Here is a 20203-nt window from a genome sequence, read left to right on the forward strand (position 1 = left end):
AATTCAACCAAGTCATAGCATCAGTTAATTGCAGCTGTGATATCTTTACTAGAGCAGATTCATGACACTTCAGGCATATGATACGTGGCCATTGATCTGGCAAATGCTTCTTTTCTATCTTTATCAAGGAGAGCCAGAACCAAGAGTATACATTTACAGTCTCACTACAGAGCTATGATCTAAATAAGAATAATCTATCAAGGAAAGGGAGCCGAAGGAAGAAGTTCATGGAGAGACCTCATGGACAAATGGAAAGACGGGATCCCCACCCTAGCAAAGGAGTAAGAGATGGGATTTGCATTCAGATTTTAGAAAAGCCTAATTTGGGGAGATTCATCCACTGAAAAACCAACACTATGCACTGCCTCTGACAAGGCAACAGATCCAGGCAATCAGTGCAATTGTGTGGGGTTTGTTGTCGTTGCTGCCATTGTGTTTATACCTCTCTTATCATTTAGATACCCAGCGGTACCCGATCCTGCCTTAGCAAGCCAATTTCACCCGTGTCCCAACACGCAGACCAATGGTTTGCAAGAGGCCCCCTCTGACCCTAACCAGCTACATCGCTGCTGGGAAGAGTGAGGTGGGAAAGTTCAAGAGAGGAAAACCGAGGCTTGGGTGGGTATTTTAGTGAATAGTCATTGGTTAAACCCAGGAGGAGTTGAAAGGGCTGGAAGGACATGGAGCAGAAGTTGAACAGCCAACAGTTGCACCGCCCCAAGGCGTGGTAAGCGGCACCCTAGGGCCCCGCCCTTCAGAGTCAATCCGCGACACTTTAACAAACTCTCCGGAATTCCCTCCAACTCCGGGAAAACTTCCGTAGAGGGCGGGGCAGGAGGGGGAGGAGACTCGGCGAGCGGCCGCCGCGCTCCTGGATCTCGCGATAGCCGCGGCTCTCGCGATCTTTCGAAGCAGCCCCCTCCACGCGGCGTCCGAGCGCGTGTGCTGAGGTCCGGAGGTCCGGGAGGGCGGAGACTCTGCGGGAGGGAGAAAGCCCCTGTGGCCTGCCCTACGGAAGCCTGCGAGGGAGGGTGGTGTCCACTGCCCAGTTCCCTGTCCCGATGCCCAGCGCCAACGCCAGCCGCAAGATTCAGGAGAAGCCGCGGGAGATCATGGACGCGGCGGAAGTGGGTTTCCTCTTTTCCCGGGCTTGGGAGGACAGACCCCTGGGCCGGCCCGCGCGGAGGGAGGGTGAGCTGGGGGCCCTGCCTTTGGGATCCCTGCCGGCACTTTCCCTGCGGGCCGCGGGCCTGGCGTCCGGCGCCCAGAGCCCCCACGGGCCTCCAGGGCTGTTGCCCTAGCAGCGGCGCCAGACCCACTCCGGACCGCGTTTCTCACAGGGTCACCTGGGAGTTCTGGCCCACAATCATCGTGTCCCCAGGGTAGGGTGGACGGGAAGCACCTACTGCCCCGGAAGTAGGAGCCGCGGGACCACCCTTTAGCTTCCCTGTGTTCGGCACGTTCTGCACGTAATGCACTCCCCCCACCCCCGGAAAATTTGAATAGCCGCTGGTGATTGATACGTACTCAGCCCTCGTGTTCCCAATGTTTTGGCAAGTAAAGACACTACTTAGCAAAACCGTCTGCCAATATGTTTAATGATCGTTTTCTTTGTGACAGCTTTAAAGAGTACATGTCAATTTTCTTTTCTCCCTCTGAGTGACCCAGTGATGTGGGTAGTGATGGTTGCAGAGAATGCATTTGAGGTGAAGTGACCCCAAAATCACGCGGGGTTATTCGTAACAGCACGTGTTCCTTCAGTGCTTTTCAGAAATCAAAGTTCCAAACCACCCGAAATGTTATGTGTGCTGTAATACTAAACCTCAATTCTTGCCTGGCTCCTGATTTTTCTGTTGAGGAATTCTTAATTTGTGGTAAACTCCTTAAGAAATAGGTCGTCTTGAAATATCAGATGGAATAAGGGTTGCTGAAATAAGAATAGTACTAATTAGAATGGATGACGCTTTTTTTTTTTTTTCGTCTTCACACAATTTAACCTGTTTATGCTGCCCTCAGGCTTCATTGTGTGACTGTATCTCTCTGGCTGGGGTTATCTTTGTCCCAATGTGTATTTCTTTTATATATTTGAAAAAAAAATTGCTCAGTAAGCACCTTAACATGTTTGGTTTATCTTGGTATACTAACAAAATCCAGTATCCTCCAGATCTAAAAGAGGATTACAACAGGTAGCTGTAGAGTGACAGAAACTAATTGTTTCATACAGATTTAAGTTACCTTGGAAAAAAATCTAAGAATAAACTAGCAGTGCACTCCTGCAGATAGCAGAGGTGTAGGTATAAGGTAGACAATGTGGCAGAGTTAGGTCATTTTATAGCTAAAGAGATCTGAAGAGATCATTTTAGAGGTAAAGTAAGATTAAAAGGTCACATATCTATTTTATAAAGATAGTTTGTTAATAGTCTTGACTTTAGGTCTCTTGTTTCCTGTTCCTAACTCTAAATCTGTAACAAGAAATTTGACATAATTATACCGTCAGTGTTGAACCCTTGTAACCTGGGATCCTAAAGCTAGTTTTTAGAGACAGGAAGCTGGTGGATTTTTTGATGATGTTTTACAAAAGGAAAGTTGTAGCTAGCTTTTACCCAGCATCTCCAATTTCTAAAAACTGTGGACATCTGGTACTCAGAAAGCTTACCCAGAACTGTGGTTCTCTTTGAACATCTCTTCCTGTAATAGGAAGTTAATAAAACTGCGGTACTTGATCCTCCTCCCTTCACAGAGGAAATATATATTCCTGCTTTGAAGTAGTTTCATCTCCTTTTTGAAGAAGGCAGTTAAGATGTGTTGTACATGTGTGTAAATTTTATCTGAGAGTGCTGTTAAGTGTGGTATATCCATCTAGGAGTGGTGAGCTTAAAAACAAACTAACCAGAAACTGGGTGCTTGTCTTTTTTCTATAGAGCACATATGTAAATGAATGACAGATTTCCACATTATAAAACTACTGACTTCTCTGAATTAATAAAATGATCCTGAAAGTTAAATTCATTTTTGTATCATCATTTGTATTTATGTGTTTACTATGCTATTAGTCTTTACATAAAAAGTCATGATGCAAAACCTTTTTTTATAGGATTATGCTAAAGAGAGATATGGAATATCTTCAATGATACAATCACAAGAAAAACCAGGTTAGTGGCTATATGTTAATAAATAAAGCTTTTTTTCTTTCTGCTCCAGGGAAGCTCTTCATAAAGCTTTAAAGGTTGGCGTAACTAAAGACCTAACTCTGAAGGCATAGTTCTGAAAAACTTAAATGACATTAATAACCCCAAGTAGATGCTATAACCCTGTGTAAACATTATCAGTTTAGGGTTCCTAATCTAGAAAAGAAAGAAAATACTTTAAATGAGTATTGTAGGTTAAATGGCATATTTTAAATGGTAAATTACATATTAAAAATGTTCCTAAACACTTAGGTAAGATTTAACTGTGGCGTAGGGGATAAAAGAAGAGTGGCTAATAACTGCCTTCTTCACATGCAGCCTTTTTGCATGCTTTAATGAAACTACCTCCTTTACTCTACACCCCCCACCAACTTTTCTGACTGTTTTGGCTATTACTTACTAAACAACTATTCTGCTTGACTCTGCAAACGTTTATTTTCTCATTTAATCTCTAAAACATCCTTAAAAACTCAAAGGAACCAAAGTTGAAAGATAAGAAATTTGCCTCACATAGCCGGAATCTGCCAGATACGGGATTAGAACTAAGGCCTTCTGACCCTAGAGCCCATGGATTTTTCCACCCTGGTTGTTCCCTTGGCAGTACTGTCATTGGAGTTTTAAAGGCCCTCCTCCACCACCACCCCATTTTGTTTACTCTTAGACTGAGTGGGAATGAAACTAACTATTCTTAGACCCCAGTCTGTCACAGCTTCCTTTTTTGTTAATGTATGTTGACATCTTTATATATATATATTTTTTTTTTTTTTTGAAATTGACTTGTCTCATATTGTTTCTCTCAGACCTGTAGATTTTCTCTTTGTAAATGTTTGCCTTTTATTTCTGTTTTACATGTGTAATTTCAACAGACTTAGTCAGCTATTTAACAGTCCTTTTTCTTTTGGTGGACACTTCAAATGCTACAATGAGCATTTCCTTTGAGTGTCATGTCAGTGCTCAGAAAGCTGTGGATTTTGGAGCATTTCAGATTTTTGGATTATGATGCTCGACCTATATAAAATGGACTGCGATGCTGTGATTAGGGGATGACATTCCCCTGCTAAGGCAAGCAGTAGGAGACACTGAGACTTTCTTTTCAGCTTGGGTAGCTTACTCAACTGGATTTCCTTGAGATGTAGCACAGAGAAGCTCACTGGAGTTTGAAGCTTTTACATAGGCTCCAAGCAGCTATTGACATAATTGCTGTTCCTGTTTGGCCAGCAAATCCACAGACTGCCATGTTCTTCCACTTACAAGTTCCCCCCACCAGAGGGAAAGATAACCCATGTATGTAATATGATTATAGTAACATAAGAATAAAATTCTACCTTTGGTTTGTACATCTGTAAAAATCCTAATACTTTGCTCAGCATGGTTTCCTTTCTCATCTGCTTCCATTTCTCCAAATTCTTTCACTCTAGTGCCAGTGACTCTTGAAGGTATGGGATAGGCACTAGTTTTTCAAACTGAAACCCTACTGCCGCTGATCATTGACTCAGCCAGTCATACTGGTGGGAGTATAACGTGTGCCTCAAGTATGTTGGGATATATTAAAGGTTGAGGACCCCTATGCTAATTAATTGGGATGCCACAAGAAAAGAAGGATTGTTACCCTTTTTCTTTTCCAAATTACTATTAAAATTACCCTAATCTTCATTGAAGTTTCTAAGTCCACTCTTTTAGATTTATGCTATCAATTTTGTATGGTTTTGAGTTTTGGTTGCCCAGTTAGTAAACCATTACTTTTTCAGTCTTGGCATTTTCAAATATACCTTTTAAACTCTTGTGCTGATTTTTTTGTCTTTTGTCTTTTATGCTTTCTTTTGCCTGAGTTTACAGAGCAGACTTGAAAGTTAGCTTAACTCATAAAATCTGTTGGCAGTGTTTTGCAGAAATCGTGCTACAATGCCAATGGCTTTAACATTCCCCTTTCATTCTCTTTGCTTTTGTCCATGAGAATCAATGATATTCTATAAAGCAGTTTCTCTCTACAGCTTCCTCTTCAGGAGACAAATTATAAATACATTTAGTCAAAGCAGGTAAAATATACAGTACTTATTATTTGACTTAATTATAATATCCCAAAAGGCTTTTTTTTTTGAGACATAGTCTCACTCTGTTGCCTGGGCTAGAGTGCTGTGGCGTCAGCCTAGCTCACAGCAATCTCAAACTCCTGGGCTCAAGCAATCCTTCTGCCTCAGCCTCCCGAGTAGCTGGGACTACAGACATGCGCCACCATGCCTGGCTAATTTTTTCTATATATTTTTAGTTGTCCAGATAATTTCTTTCTATTTTTTAGTAGAGACGGGGTCTCGCTCTTGGTCATGCTGGTCTCGAACTCCTGAGCTCAAACGATTCTCCTGCCTCAGCCTCCCAGAGTGCTAGGATTACAGGCGTGAGCCACCTCGCCGGGCCTAAAAGGCATTATTCTTAATATTGTAATGTCATGTCTATTGCTATGTTTTTAGCTAATACTTAATTTTTTTTCTCTGATAAAATTATCGCATATTTAGAACAATAACAAATTGATTCCTGAATGTTGTATCATATAGCTGACTTTACAGAATAGTTGTTCTGTTACTGTTTCTTGTTTGGGGGACTCCAAATGGTTGTAATATTTTGTCTGGTATTCAGAGACATGATAGTTGGGGTTCACGTACAGCCAAAAGGCTCATATAACTATAGGAAACAAACTATGAGATGGCATCAAGCATGATTGAAGTAGCATCTTCAGTGCTTTCTCCACTTTTTGGCTCTGCTTCCTTTAGGATATTGGCCTCATTCTCTCATCCTGCAAACTCATGGAGTGGGAAAGGTGGTGGGTGCAATCCTGGGCCTATACCGTCTCAGCTCAGTTACCCCAGGAGGAGAGCTTCATCCAGCATCTGTATATTAAGTCCCAGAGAAGGACTTTGATTAGCTCAGTTTGAGTAAAGTGCCCTTCCCTGGATCAGTTACTGTGTCCTGGGGAATGGAGTACTACAACTGTCCTTCCCTGTGGTTTACTGACTTATATACTATGACAGACAGGCAAAAGTGCCCCATGTCCACTTAGGAATAGGGAGGTGAGGACAGGCTGTGGATGGCCTTAAAAGTCACTGAAGTGTTCTATTTACATTTTGAAACTCTTTAACTGCAATGTAGACTAAATTAGAAGGGGCCCAGAGGATTGTCAGTTAGGAGACTATTACTGTAGTTTAGGTAGGAGATAATAATAGTTTGGCTTAGTATTGTGGCAATGAAGATGGTAGAGGATTGGATAGATTTTTGAGATACATGTAGAAAGTATAATTCACAAAACTTGAGGCAAATTGCTTATGGAAGGTGATAAGACATTGTTGTCGAAGATTGAGAATTTAAGATGATGGCAAGTACTTGTGCTAGCTGTCAGACAGAAATAATTGTGATCTCTTTGTAAATTCTGAATTTAAAAATTGTTTCACTATTTTTTGCAGATCGAGTTTTGGTTCGGATTAGAGACTTGACAGCACAAAGAGCTGATGAAGTTGTTTGGATGCGTGCAAGAGTTCATACGAGCAGAGCTAAAGGTAAGATTGAGTTAATGGTTAAAATCATTTTGGTAAGGACTCTGAATTTTTGGTCTTGTACATTCTTCACAAAGTAAGTCTTTAAAGACAAAACAAAACACATAATTGTTTTCTTTCTTAAATCACTGTAAAGTATTAGCCCATGGTTAATCAATTTTAGGTTCCTATAAGACATCATTAAAAATAATTTGTCCCTGAAGACTTTGATGAAACCTATGACTTCAAGCTACATTTCTAGCATCTCTCAAAAGTTTAATTATTTAAGGGAAGAGTGTTTTTGAGAAACTTCTCATGTTTTAATATTCTTAACATTTTTAATTACATAGTTGAAGAGAGAGGTGGAATGGAGATAAGGATAAGACTGGGCTATTCAATACAGTATAACCACTGGCCACATGGAGCTTTTTAAATTATCTCAGTCACACTGGCTGTATTTCAAGAGTTTAATGGCCACATGTGGCTAGTGGCTCCCATACTGGACAGACAGCACAAATACAGAATGTTTTCATTACTGTTGAAAGTTCTTTTGAACAGTGCTGAACTAACAATTTAACATTAACAACAGACAAGAAAGATTAGAATATTTTAAATAAACCTTGGTTCTTTAGGGAATATTGGCCTATAAGGATAAGTGAGGTGAATTGAAACACATCAGATATGTTTAAATTCATAAATTTATTATAATGTTATGGTAAGCAAAAAACCTAGTTGGTCACCAGTGGAACCAGTTCATTTTGAAAACTGGTAAATAAAGGGAAAATATCATTTTTATATGGATTGTACATCATTGGCTAACCAAATGGTAGATGTGGGCAAGTATCTGTTTAGAGAACTATTCCAGCTAATAAAATGAAAAAAGAATGTTAGAACATCACCATTTTGCCCCTAGTAAATAATCTAGACATTGATCACCAGTGATTGGTAACATCACAAAAGAGAAATAACCAGAAATATTTTAGATATACTCATGGAAGAACACCAGCATGACCTATGAAGTAGTCTTACCCCAAAAATTGTACCTAAATTTCATTAAGCCTTTAGATACAATTATTAATTTACAGGAAAACCACAGGACAAAGGAATATGTTAAATATAATGGGATGCAATCAGTGAAACTCAGACTATAAGAAACTACTGGGCAAGAACAACCTGTTCTCTTTAATAAATAAATTATAAGGGAGGGGAAACCTATGGATTAAAACAGACTTAAGACATCTCTCAACCAGTCACTTATTTGGATCTTGATTTAAATATACAGTAAAAAAAACACAAAAGTAGGAATTATTTTTTTCAGTTGAGATATTTGCACAATAGTAACTTTTTTTTTTAAAGACTTTATTTTTTAGAGATCCATACTTACATATGTATGGATGAAATAATAGGGCTAGGGTTTGCTTCAGAATAGTACAGGAATTGATAGGTGAGTGGGCTAAAGCTGAAATGAGAATGGCTATAAGTTGATAATTATTGAATCACCTGGGGTGGTAGGTAGACAGTGGTATCCTTTACAAATAATGAGCTTTTTGTCCTTTTCTTTCAAATGTTAGTATCTCATTTCTTGTTTCTCTTTGCAATAATTAGTAGATTCTCTAGTACTGCAAGGATTCTCACAATGAAGAATTTTTCAGGCAGCAGAAATTTATTTCCTGATGAATTATTTTAAAAGACTAGGAATTCTACATAAAATGTCATTAGAAAGCAATGCCAGAGTTTTAAAAGTAGATTAAAAATGGTTTTGTTCTAGGCCAGGTTTTCTGTTTATCAGAAATAGATGTTGAATTTTATCATACTTTTTTCCAGCATTTCTTCCCCTCAAAATATAATTGTGTTGTGTGATGTATATATAGAGAGGTTTATTATACTAGTCACTCTGCTTTTGTGTTTGTTTGAAATTTTTCGTATAATAAAAAATTTAAAAATACAGTTGATGGATTTCATATTCACAAATTCACCTACTGTCCAAAATGTATTTGTAACCCCTAAATCAATTCCTGCAGGGTTTTCTTGTCATTCTCAGTCATGCCAGACATGCACATTTGCAGAGTGACAAAAAATTTGCCTCACCCAGTGCACACATTCCAAATTAAAGTCAAACACAATGATACTCTTCCTTCTTGTTTCAGCTTTTGTACTGTAAATAACTGTCCTTTTCACAGTCTATGTAAGGCCACATTTTTGCCTTTTTGTTTTTTAAGAGACCAGGTCTTGCCTGTGTTGCTCAGGATAAAGCAAAGTGGCTTAATTCACAGGCACAGTGATAGCACACTGCAGCCTGGAACTCCTGGCCTCATGGGATCCTCGCACCTGAGCCTCTCAAGTAGCTGGGACTACAGGGCACACCACTGCTCCCACCTTGATTTTTGCCTTTTAGAATGGCCCCCAGGTATCCTCCTAAAGTGTTCTCTGATGTTCCTAAACACAAGAATGCTGTGCTGTGCCTTTGGAGAAAATACAAGTGTTAGATAAGCTTTGTTCAGGCATGAGTTACAGTGCCCTTGGCCATGAGTTAAATGTTAATGAATCAACAGTATCTATTAAATAAGGTATCTTTAAACAGAAACATACACAAAACAAGATTATGTATTGATCAGTTGACAAAACTATTGTGTCCACAGGCTTAAAGGAACTTAACCTCGTGTTTCCCCTATGAGCAATGATTCAATATTCCCTAATTCAGTGTTGCAGCAACTTTATAGAACATAACTGCCACAAATAACAAGAATCAACTGTGTGTAATTGTAGTGATTTACAATAATGGATTTCTTAATGTTGAAACATTTTTGGATTGTTGAATAAACTCAATTTGGCAAAAGTGTAAATGGTATTTTTTTAGTACAGTGTTATTTAACTGTCAGTTATATGTTTTTATCCATAATCTGGTTTTTATCACTTTTAACTGGAAAATCCTATTTTGTTTTTAAGTTACACTTATGTAAGTTACCCAAGTAATACATTAATACTATCATATGAATTTTTCAAAGAAAACAGAAATAGTGATATTTCCTTTTTTCTTCTCTATTACCTATCCTCTGCACTAGCCTTTTCCATTCACTCTTACTAATTTGTTCAGTGTCTTTATAAATCTTTGTTTTTAATGTGTGTATGTACACACACAGAGTTTTGTTTGGGGTATGTTTTTAGTGTGTCTTATTGTACTTTACATATTACTTTTCAACTTTTTACAATCAATTAACAATGTTTCTTGGAAATGCTTACATGATACTGGTTATAGGTCTACATGGGGCAGTATTTCTCCAAGATAGATATATAAAAGTGAAATTGGTGGGTTAAAGGGTATGCATATGCATATTTAAAATTTCTAGTAACAGATTATCCTCCCAAAAGGCTATACTCAGTTATATTCCCACAAGTATGTCACAGTACCACTTTCTCTACATCCTTGCTGCTATGGTTTTAATATTTGTCCCCTCTGAAACTAATGTTGAAACATAATCTCCACTGTGGCACTATTGAAAGGTGGGGCCTTTAAGAGATGGTTGGATCATGGATTAATGGTTATCACGGTCGCAGCATTAGTGGCTTTCTAAGACAAGGAGAGACCTGAGCTAGCATGCTCAGCCCTCTCCCGCCTTAGGACTTTATAGAGAGTCCCCACCAGCAAGAAGGCCCTCACCACATGTGACTTCTCAACTTTAGACTTCTCAGCCTCTAGAACTATAAAAAGTAAATTCTGTTTTCTTATAAATTATCCAGTTTCAGGTATTCTGATATATAAGTAACAGAAAATGGACTAAGAAAATTGGTACCGGGAATAGGGTGTTGCTGGTAACAAATACCTGAAAACGTGGATGCAGCTTTGGAACTGGGTTATGGGCAGAGGCTGGAAGAATTTAGAATAACAAGCTAGAAAAAGCCTAAATTCTGGTGAGGGCTTAGAAGACAAGAAGACTAGGGAAAGTTTAGAACTCCTTAGAGATTGGTTAAGTGGTCACGATGAGAATACTGATAGAAATATGGCCAACAAAAGCCATTCTGACGAGGTTTCAGATGGAACAGAGGAACACGGTACTGGACACTGAAGTAAAGGACATCCTTGTTATAAATTGGCAAAGAACTTGGCTGAACTGTCCACGCCTGAGAGCTTTGTGGAAGGCTGAACTCGAGAGTGATGAACTAAGGTATGGGGTGGAAAAAATAATCCAAGCAGCGAAGCATCCAGGCTGCTGTATGGCTACTTTTAACTGCTTATGCTAAGCTGCATGAGGAAAGAAATGACCTGAAGATGGAATTTATAATCAAAAGAGAAGCAAAGCAGAAAATCTGGAAAACTCTCAGCCTGGCCAGATAAAAAGTGAAAAGTATGTTCAGAAGAGGAAACCAGGGTGTAGCCCGGCAACCATTTCCCAAAGAGATTAGCACAGATAGAAGGGAGTCACTGGACTTCCGGACTTTTGAGTTAGTATTGTAACAAGTTAAGACTTTAGGGCTATGGGGATGGGATAAATACATTTGTATGTAAGTTGGGGGTAGGGGCAGGGGTGGAATGCTATGGTTTGAATGTTTGTCCCCTCAGAAACTCATGTTGAAACTTAATCCCCAATGTGGCAGTATCGGAAGGTAGGGTCTATAAGAGGTGATTGGGTCCTGAGGGCTCTGCCTTCATGAATGGATTAATACATTAATGGATTATCTTGGAAGTGCCATTAGTGGCTTCATAAGAGGGAAGACCTGAGGTAGCATACTCAGCCCCCTTGCCGTATGATGCTCTACACTACTTCAGGATCTGCAGAGTTCACACCAGCAGAAGGCCCTTACCAGTTGCAGCCCCTCCACTTGGGACTTCCCAGCCTCCAGAAATGTAAGAAATAATTTTCTTTCATATAAATTACCCAATTTTAGGTATTCTGTTATAAGCATCAGAAAACAAACTAAGACACTTGCCAGTAGTGATTGTCAATGTTTTTGATTCTGCCAATGTAGATTATCTTTAAAAATAATTAAAATCTTATGTTCTGAATTTGCAGAAATCCTGATTGTAATTACTCCATTCTTCCTATATCTTACATAAGAAAAAATATATATAAATAAATATGACTTACTTAGACTCATTCGTGTGCTTTAACTCCAGAAGTAGTAACATACTACAAGCTGGACGTGGAGATACAATGTATGCTGGCAATTTGAAGTAGAGCAAAACTTTGAGAAACCATGAATAAGGAAATGGCAGTATAAAAGTTACAGTGTCAAAAGTATGACCATTAGAATCCTGTTATGCAATATAAGTCTATTTATATAACAAAAGTCTGTATGTTTTTTCCTTAAGAACAGAGTTTTCAACATTTTAAAAATTAAAATTAGATTTCTTACAGTAGCATTATGTATAACCTCCCTAATGTGAAGTGTTCTAGATAGGAGCAAGGAAAAACTTTTAATGATATGCTTAAAATTGGTTTCTTTCAAGCATGAAAGTGTCTGAGCTTAAGACTGTATATTGAAAGAGTAATTGGAAAGTCTGTGGTTCCTTCTGAAATTTTTTTTTTTTTTTTTTTTTTGAGACAGAGTCTCGCTTTGTTGCCCAGGCTAGAGTGAGTGCCGTGGCGTCAGCCTAGCTCACAGCAACCTCAAACTCCTGGGCTTAAATGATCCTACTGCCTCAGCCTCCCGAGTAGCTGGGACTACAGGCATGCGCCACCATGCCCGGCTAATTTTTTTTTTTTCTATATATATATTTTAGTTGGCCAGATAATTTCTTTCTATTTTTAGTAGAGACGGGGTCTCACTCTTGCTGAGGCTGGTCTGGAACTCCTGAGCTCAAGCAATCCACCCGCCTCGGCTTCCCAGAGTGCTAGGATTACAGGCGTGAGCCACCGCGCCCGGCCTCCTTCTGAATTTTGTACATACCTTGTGGAAGTCATTGGCACAAAATAATTCTCTTTCAATACTATTCTTTCTAAAAACTTATATTTTCAAAATAGCTAGGGTTTTTTTTGGTAGTCATTTAATACCATGGGTGAGAGCTTCAACTTATATCCATGCAAGAACATTTTAGAGGAAATAATAAATGGAAAATATTTTAAACTGTTTAAGTCTTTGTTGTTTTATTCCCTGGTTGATTAATATAAATGAAAGAAAATATTAATGTTGAATATTAGGAAGTTAAGGTACATTATCTAAATAATGAATTCAAGAGCTTAGCAAGTTAAAAGACAGCAAAAAGAGATGAAAACATAGAATTCGCTCCATGTCTTTGATAACCCAGTTCTCGAATGAAGGCCCACTTCACTGCTGAGTCATCACCATAATGGAACTGAGAGTAAGCCCTTTGCCCTGAGTACCTACCATGTTTGTTCTTCAGCTCAGAAATAAAGACTGCACTATAAGGGAAGATTTCCAACTTCATATTTTTCTAGAAGGTACTCCTGTGCAAATTTAAAAAATAAATTGCCTTTTCTAAAAACTTAATCAAACCGCAGCATAAATTTTAAAGTGTTAAATACTTAAATTTAAAATATCTAAAAATAGTGAACTTATTCAGCAGTTTTGAACATTGACTTTCTTTTGTTTTCTGTAAGCTCTCTTCTGTGTTGGAAAGTTCCAAGAAGAAAGATGAATAATGTGTAGCAGTTGATTAATCTGTCCTTTAAAGTTCCTATACTAACTTATGCAGTGAGAACTTTTTACTAAACTGAGAAATTATATATTTGCTTCTTAGAATAAAAAATAACATATAGGTATGGTAAAAATCAAAATTCACAATTCTAACTCCTGTATCCCACCAATCTCTTCCCCACAAAATAACCAGTTGTTTCTTGTATATCCTTTTAGGAAAAAAAAAATACACATTTACAAGTATAATCATATCCTTGTTTTTTAAATTTATACAAAAAGGATCATGTACACACTGTATGTATCTCCTTATGTCTCAGTTTATTTATTTATTTATTTATGTATGTATGTATGTATGTATTTATTTATTTATTTTGAGACAGAGTCTCACTTTCTTGCCCGGGCTAGAGTGAGTGCCGTGGCATCAGCCTAGCTCACAGCAACCTCAGACTCCTGGGCTTAAGCGATCCTACTGCCTCAGCCTCCCGAGTAGCTGGGACTACAGGCATGAGCCACCATGCCCGGCTAATTTTTTTTTTTTTTTTGTATATATATTTTTAGTTGGCCAGATAATTTCTTTCTATTTTTAGTAGAGATGGGGTCTCACTCTTGCTCAGGCTGGTCTCGAACTCCTGACCTCGATCGATCCACCCGCCTCGGCCTCCCAGAGCTAGGATTACAGGCGTGAGCCACTGCGCCCGGCCTTGTCTCAGTATATTTAAAGTAGTGTCTTGTAAAACATGGAACTAATCTAAATAGTACCGTGTCACCAACCAAAGCCAGAGAAAGAACAATTTTGGTTACTAAACCCTGGCTAGAACTTGGTCTCAAAAATATTGATAGAGGTAGTCTGAGTGGACAGTTCTATTTACCAGTAAACCAGTACTGATTTTTGTTCTGAGCCTTTCAGAAATCTTTTTAAGTGGACCATCAAGTTCTAGTATTTGGAAGTACTTTGAACACAGAAAGCTTGGGGACCATATCATTAGTCATATGTAGATCTGTTCCAATAATGAAGACTACATAAATATGAAATAAATGATAATAGAACTTTCATTCTTTTATATAAATAATATTATGAAAATTTCCATACTTAATTTACTTAAGCTATATTCTAAGACATGTACTTACTGAGTCAAAGATAACATTTTTAGGCCTTTTAATGCTTATTGGCAGATTGTTCTCTAGAAGCATGGTGCAAATTTGCCTTGCCATCAGAGAAGGTTTTTTTTAAATTACTGAGTTTATTTCACACATATATTTTTGTCTCCCCACCATTTCCATGTCTGACCACTGCTACTACAGTGTCCTATCATAACATTCCATACATACTTAAAACCAAGCAAAGGGTGGAGTTCCATCTTTAAAAACTAAACAGGCATTTTGTACAATACATTCTTGGCAATGGAACCTGGACAACATTTATCAAACACAGTAGGGAAAGTTTTTAGTCTGCATTATAAAAAGGACAGCCAGATATCAACTATTACAAAAATGAAATAAGATGGAAAATTTTAACAAACTGTTTAAACTGTTTTCTTAAAGAAACTTCTTCCACTGCCAGAGATCTTGAATAGCCTCCTGGTCAGTCATCCAGAAGCAATTCTTCACATAATTAATGAACTTGGCTTCCGCTTTGGAAAGAGAACCACCTTTTTCTATACTTGCTTGCATTTTTGCCTTAATGTCTTCTACAGAACTAGGTCCTTTTGGTGTTTAGGAGTTTTTTCCTGTTTTTTGAAGGATTTTGATCTTGGTGTTGATGGTTTTAAGTCTTTTCCATTCTGGTTTGATTTTTGTGCATTTTTGGCTAGAGTATCTCATACAGGTTTCTTCACTGGAGCTTTTTCTTCAGTTTCCTCGTCATCAAAATCATCATCATCTTCATCGTCATCTTTATCATCTTCATCAGCAGCAAATTTTACTTTCTTCTGTGGAACCTTGCTACCACCTCCAGGGGCAGATCACTTTCCAGATATACTTAAGAGTTTCACATCCTCCTCCTCTTCATCTTCTGACTGCATCTTCTTCCACAGCTGCTAAGTGCTGCCCACTAATATGCACAGGCCGTGAACCACACTTCAACTGTAAGACCATGGGCAGGGGGTGTTATTTCAAAGCCCCCAAGGGAAACCGTTGGCCGTATAGACATTTCCAGAGTTGCTAGTGTTACCTTAATTGGACTGCCTTCAAAAATTCATTGCCTCTGCTTCAACAGTGTGCAGTTCATCCTTTGTACCAGCCCCTAAACTGACTGTTCTTAAAGATAACTGGTGCTCATTTTCATCATCCACATTAAAGTGATAATCTTTGTCAGCCTTTAGTTCACACCTGAAAAGATAGTTCTGGGGCCTCTGGGGGGCTCATGTCCATGTGTATCAAATCTTCCATGGGATGGTGGCACACACTTAGGGAGGAGAGAAGGCAGACGGAGATACATGACTGCTGCTCCAAGAACAGCCTTGCAGGATAGAATCACACCAGGGCCATCGGAAAGTTTTGAAGGAACATTTTCACTTAATTCTCCCAAGCATTGGATAATATTAGATTTTTTAAATTCTTTGCTCGTTTGAGAGGTAAATAATGTGTCATCATTGTTTGCTTCAACTTGTATTACTTTCATTACCAGTAACATTTTTTCTTTATACTGTTTTTACTTACTGTGGTTTTCTTCTTTTTCCTTCAAATTACCTGTGTTGGTTTATTGCCCATTTATCTATTGAGTTCTCAGAGTTCTTTTCTCATAAATCTTCAAGATCTTTATGTATACGTTATGTGCTATTCAGCAAATATTTTTTTCCCAGAGTATTATTGTTCTTTTGATTTTTTTTTTTTTTTATATAGACATGCTGTCATTTTTTTTTTTTTTTTTTTTTTTTTGAGACAGCGTCTCGCTTTTTTGCCCGGGCTAGAGTGAGTGCCGTGGCGTTAGCCTAGCTCACAGCAACCTCAAACTACTGGGCTTAAGCGATCCTACTGCCTCAGCCTCCCGAGTAGCTGGGACTACAGGCATGCGCCACCATGCCCAGCTAATTTTTGCTGTATATATTTTAGTTGGCCAGATAATTTCTTTCTATTTTTAGTAGAGATGGGGTCTCGCTCTTGCTCAGGCTGGTCTCGAACTCCTGACCTTGAGCGATCCACCCGCCTCGGCCTCCCAGAGTGCTAGGATTACAGGCGTGAGCCACCGCGCCCGGCCCATGCTGTCATTTTTAAACATAAAAGGTTCTCCCCTCCTCTGTAGTACAGTATAATGTTTCATTTTTTTACTTGGTTTTTTATTTGTTGGGTTTTTTTTTTTAATCTCCTGAATTCCATCTAAAACTAGAATTTCTTTTATCTAATGGAGTCTGTTCTCAATTCTTTCTTAAGCTGCGTTGATCTGACTATTTTTGTGCTGGTACATTTTTATGTACTATGTACGTTTATAATATAATATGCTCATGGGACTGGTCTCACTACTTTACCCCCTTCTTTCCCATCTGTTGCCTTTTTTTCAATAGGTAGAGATTTAATTTTTAGAATTACGTCTGTTGATATTAAACATTTAAAGGGAACAGTGAGCATTCTTTACCCATAACCATTGATTTCATTATTTCTCTCTAACAGGCATGTCAAATCTTAGGAGGTATATTTGCTTCTATGTTTAAGCCTCCTACACCTTCCCAGGTTCTACTTACTGCTTGTGTTTAGTCTTGAACCTAGCCAAGAATTCTTTTCAGCCTTTACCTTTCTTCTATACTTACCTCTCCATACAGTTCTCTTAAAAAATTTTTTTCTGATTAGAAAAGTAGTATATATTTATTGTAGAAAGTTCAGAAAATACAAAGAACAGAATAATTTCCTATAATTTCACCATCTATTAGTAGCCACATTTTGGTGTTTTTCCTGCATACAATCAATATACTTCTTATGCAAACAAAATTGGGATTATACTATACTCAATTGTGTTTTTATCACTTACATTGTTTTTATGTGTATGTGGTTTTATCACTTTTTTCCATCTAATAGTCTATTCATGAGTGTCTACCAAATATTTACCTTTGTGTTCCCAGCACCCAGCAAAGTTTTTCTGTATAATCATCTCGCTGTAGAATGGAAATGATAATCTTCAAATAAGTAGCCAGTGGTAGTATTGCTATTAATAATAATTAATAGTTAACATTTATTGGAGTCTGTCACAACTTCAAACATACTATAAAATCCTCAAGATTATAGAAGAAAACCCCATGAGTAGTATACTATCATTTTTTCCATTTTATAAATGAAAAACTGAGACATAAAATGGTTTAGTAATTTCCCCACAGGCCCCTTCATAGGAAGTGATAGGATATGATCCCAGGCCTTTTGATTTCAAAGCTTTTATTCTTTTTTTTACTAAACAGTTACACTAAATGTTAACCTCTAGTGCTGAGCCGTCGGCATTTTCTCGTGCCCACTGTTTGTAAGTCCTTCAGAGCTTTCAATTCTCTCTCTAGGTCTTTTGTGTAGCATTGGAGTTCATCACTGGCTGACAGCTGGGTCTGTGCTGCCTGTCTGCACTATTAGAACAGCTAAAATACTCTGACTAAATGGTTACTTAGCCTGACGCTATTGTACGCATCTTCCGTTTCATGCTAACATTCTATTCTAAGTGGGGTGATGTCTGGCTGTAAGTTAGTAGTAGTTCCTAGGATAATGTCATTTTGATCCATCTGTAAGTTTGTCTTTGGTAACAACCTTTGTCCATCCAATGTTTTAAAATCCTTTTGAATTTGTTTAGTTATGCAATACAACTTTCTTTTTTAAGATTTTACTTTGTTTATGGTCTATGTTCTATGGCTTAAAAGAATTAAAAAGAAAGATTTTACTTTGTGACTGGATCATACTCAAAAAGAAGAGGGAAAATTAGTGTCTTTTTAGTGATTAAAAACCTGTCCATCATACATGGCTTCAAAGGCAATAGATTATGTGTGTGTCAATACTTTGTTTGCAGCCTGGCTTTTTTTGCTCACAATTGCTATCTGACTTGCATTTCAAATCATGTATGTATGTTGAAAGTAATAACTGTAAGTCTGCTTGCATTGTTGCTTTCTTTTTTCTTTTTCTTTTTGCAAGGGTAATTCTTAATGTAAAAGATAATTCTCAGTTTAAAAACCAAAATCTTCAGCTAGGCACAGTGGTGGGTTCCTGTAGTTCCACTACTCAGAAGGCTGAGGCTAGAGGAGGATCACTTGAGGCCAGGAGTTTGACACCAGCCTGGACAACATAGCGAGAGCCCAGCTCAAAAACATATATATATAATCGTCTTATGTTTCACAGAACAATCTGATGTGATAAATGGTCATTTCCAAGAATTTGATCAGAGACTCTAAAAGGATTTGCATTGGAGGAAAAGGGATGGATGTCATATGGATAGCTAGCTAGTAACTAAAATATATTTTGAGTGATATTTTTCAGAAGGTTAAGAATAAAGAATGTCAGTTCTTTATGAAAAGACAGAGAATCAAGAGGCCTAGGATATATAAAAATAAAACTGGTTATGGGTCTTAAAGAGAATGATTTTTTATAGACAAAATAAGTTATTTGGAGTTTAAAAAAAAAGTGGTACTATTGTAAAAACTGAAGGATTAGGAAGATGATAAAGGAAAATAGAACATGAAAGGAACTAGCCTGTCAATCTAAATGCACTTTGCTGGAAGAACTCTATACATGGACCACCCCCATAGAATACTTGTGTCCTTGTTATTAAGCACTTTATTAGCACTTTTGTGACTACATTATTGAAACATCCATGGTAGTTAGTACAGTGCCTTTGCCTATAGAATATACTAGCTATTGAATGAATGTTGGAAGTGATCTGAAGTTATTTGAAATTTGTTTATAAATGCAATAACAGAATAATTTTTTATTTAGAATATTTTTTTAAAGTAGTGATTTGCCTATGTTCTTATGACAAACACATTAAAAGCATTTTTTGTTACTCATAATAGGAACTTGGGTTTCTTGGCAGTTGAATATGAGGGTTTTGGCTTTAGAAGCCAGATGAATACACATGTGTATGTGCCTGATGAGTATAGTAAATTTTGGCCCAATTTTAAAGTAGAGAGCATTTTCCTTCTTTGTAAAACCTGAAGTAGGATGTCCTTAATACACTTGTGTTTTTTCTGTCTTATTCAGGGAAACAGTGCTTCTTAGTCCTACGTCAGCAGCAGTTTAACGTCCAGGCTCTTGTGGCGGTGGGAGACCATGCAAGCAAGCAGATGGTTAAATTTGCTGCCAAGTAAGTAAGCAATTATATCCTGTTGTCAGAATAAACAATGGTGGGAACCAAGACTCCCAGGGGTTTGGACCATTTTCATACATTAACATCAATGCTTCGTTTGTTTAAAAATGTAGTTATTTAAATTGTCAGTTCAGTGTTGCTGAATACATTAAACTTACAAAAGAGAAAATATGGAGCACAGGCTTGAAATTCATTTGGAACTGCTGAAGCAGCACTCTCTATAGACAAGTCACATTTACTTTCAAGTAAAGTAACAAAAAGCCTGGCAGCCTCAACATAGCAGAGCAACTTTATTTTGTTGTGTTTGTTGAGCTTCATTTCCTCCCTCCCTCCCCAGTTTGAGATTTGCATATTGAGCAACAAGTTTTCTAACTGAATTAATAAAAGTATATAAAATAAAAGAATGTAGTTTTGCAAATGATTCCCTGCCCAAAGAAGTACAACAAATGTAACATGTTAACAACTTTTAACTTTGACACCAAAAAGGTTTAGGGAAAAAAAGCTAAAAATGCCTTTTCACCCCTCTAAAAGTCTTGTCTGGCGTAGAGTTCCTGTAGAAGCACATTGTTTTGTTCATCTTGAAAGAGGCAGGATATAGAGGTAGCAGTGTGGTTGTGCATGCTGTGGCTGTAAGTTAA

General features: G+C 37.8%; 1 protein-coding gene and 1 pseudogene across 1 annotated transcript in view; one reads left to right on the forward strand and one right to left on the reverse strand.

Annotated features, from left to right (window-relative positions):
• Positions 1-849: 849 nt before the first annotated feature.
• Positions 850-20203, forward strand: part of DARS1 (aspartyl-tRNA synthetase 1) — a 70327-nt gene continuing 50973 nt past the window's right edge. Inside the window, exons 1-4 of the mRNA XM_045559266.1 lie at positions 850-1127; positions 3095-3152; positions 6641-6733; positions 19460-19562. Coding sequence (XP_045415222.1) covers positions 1062-1127; positions 3095-3152; positions 6641-6733; positions 19460-19562 — 320 coding nt within the window. The 5' untranslated portion in view covers positions 850-1061. The remainder of the gene's footprint in view (positions 1128-3094; positions 3153-6640; positions 6734-19459; positions 19563-20203) is intronic.
• Positions 14840-15774, reverse strand: LOC123643639 (annotated as a pseudogene).

The sequence above is a fragment of the Lemur catta genome, chromosome 8, assembly GCF_020740605.2.
Source record: "Lemur catta isolate mLemCat1 chromosome 8, mLemCat1.pri, whole genome shotgun sequence".
Taxonomy (NCBI): Eukaryota; Metazoa; Chordata; class Mammalia; order Primates; family Lemuridae; genus Lemur; species Lemur catta.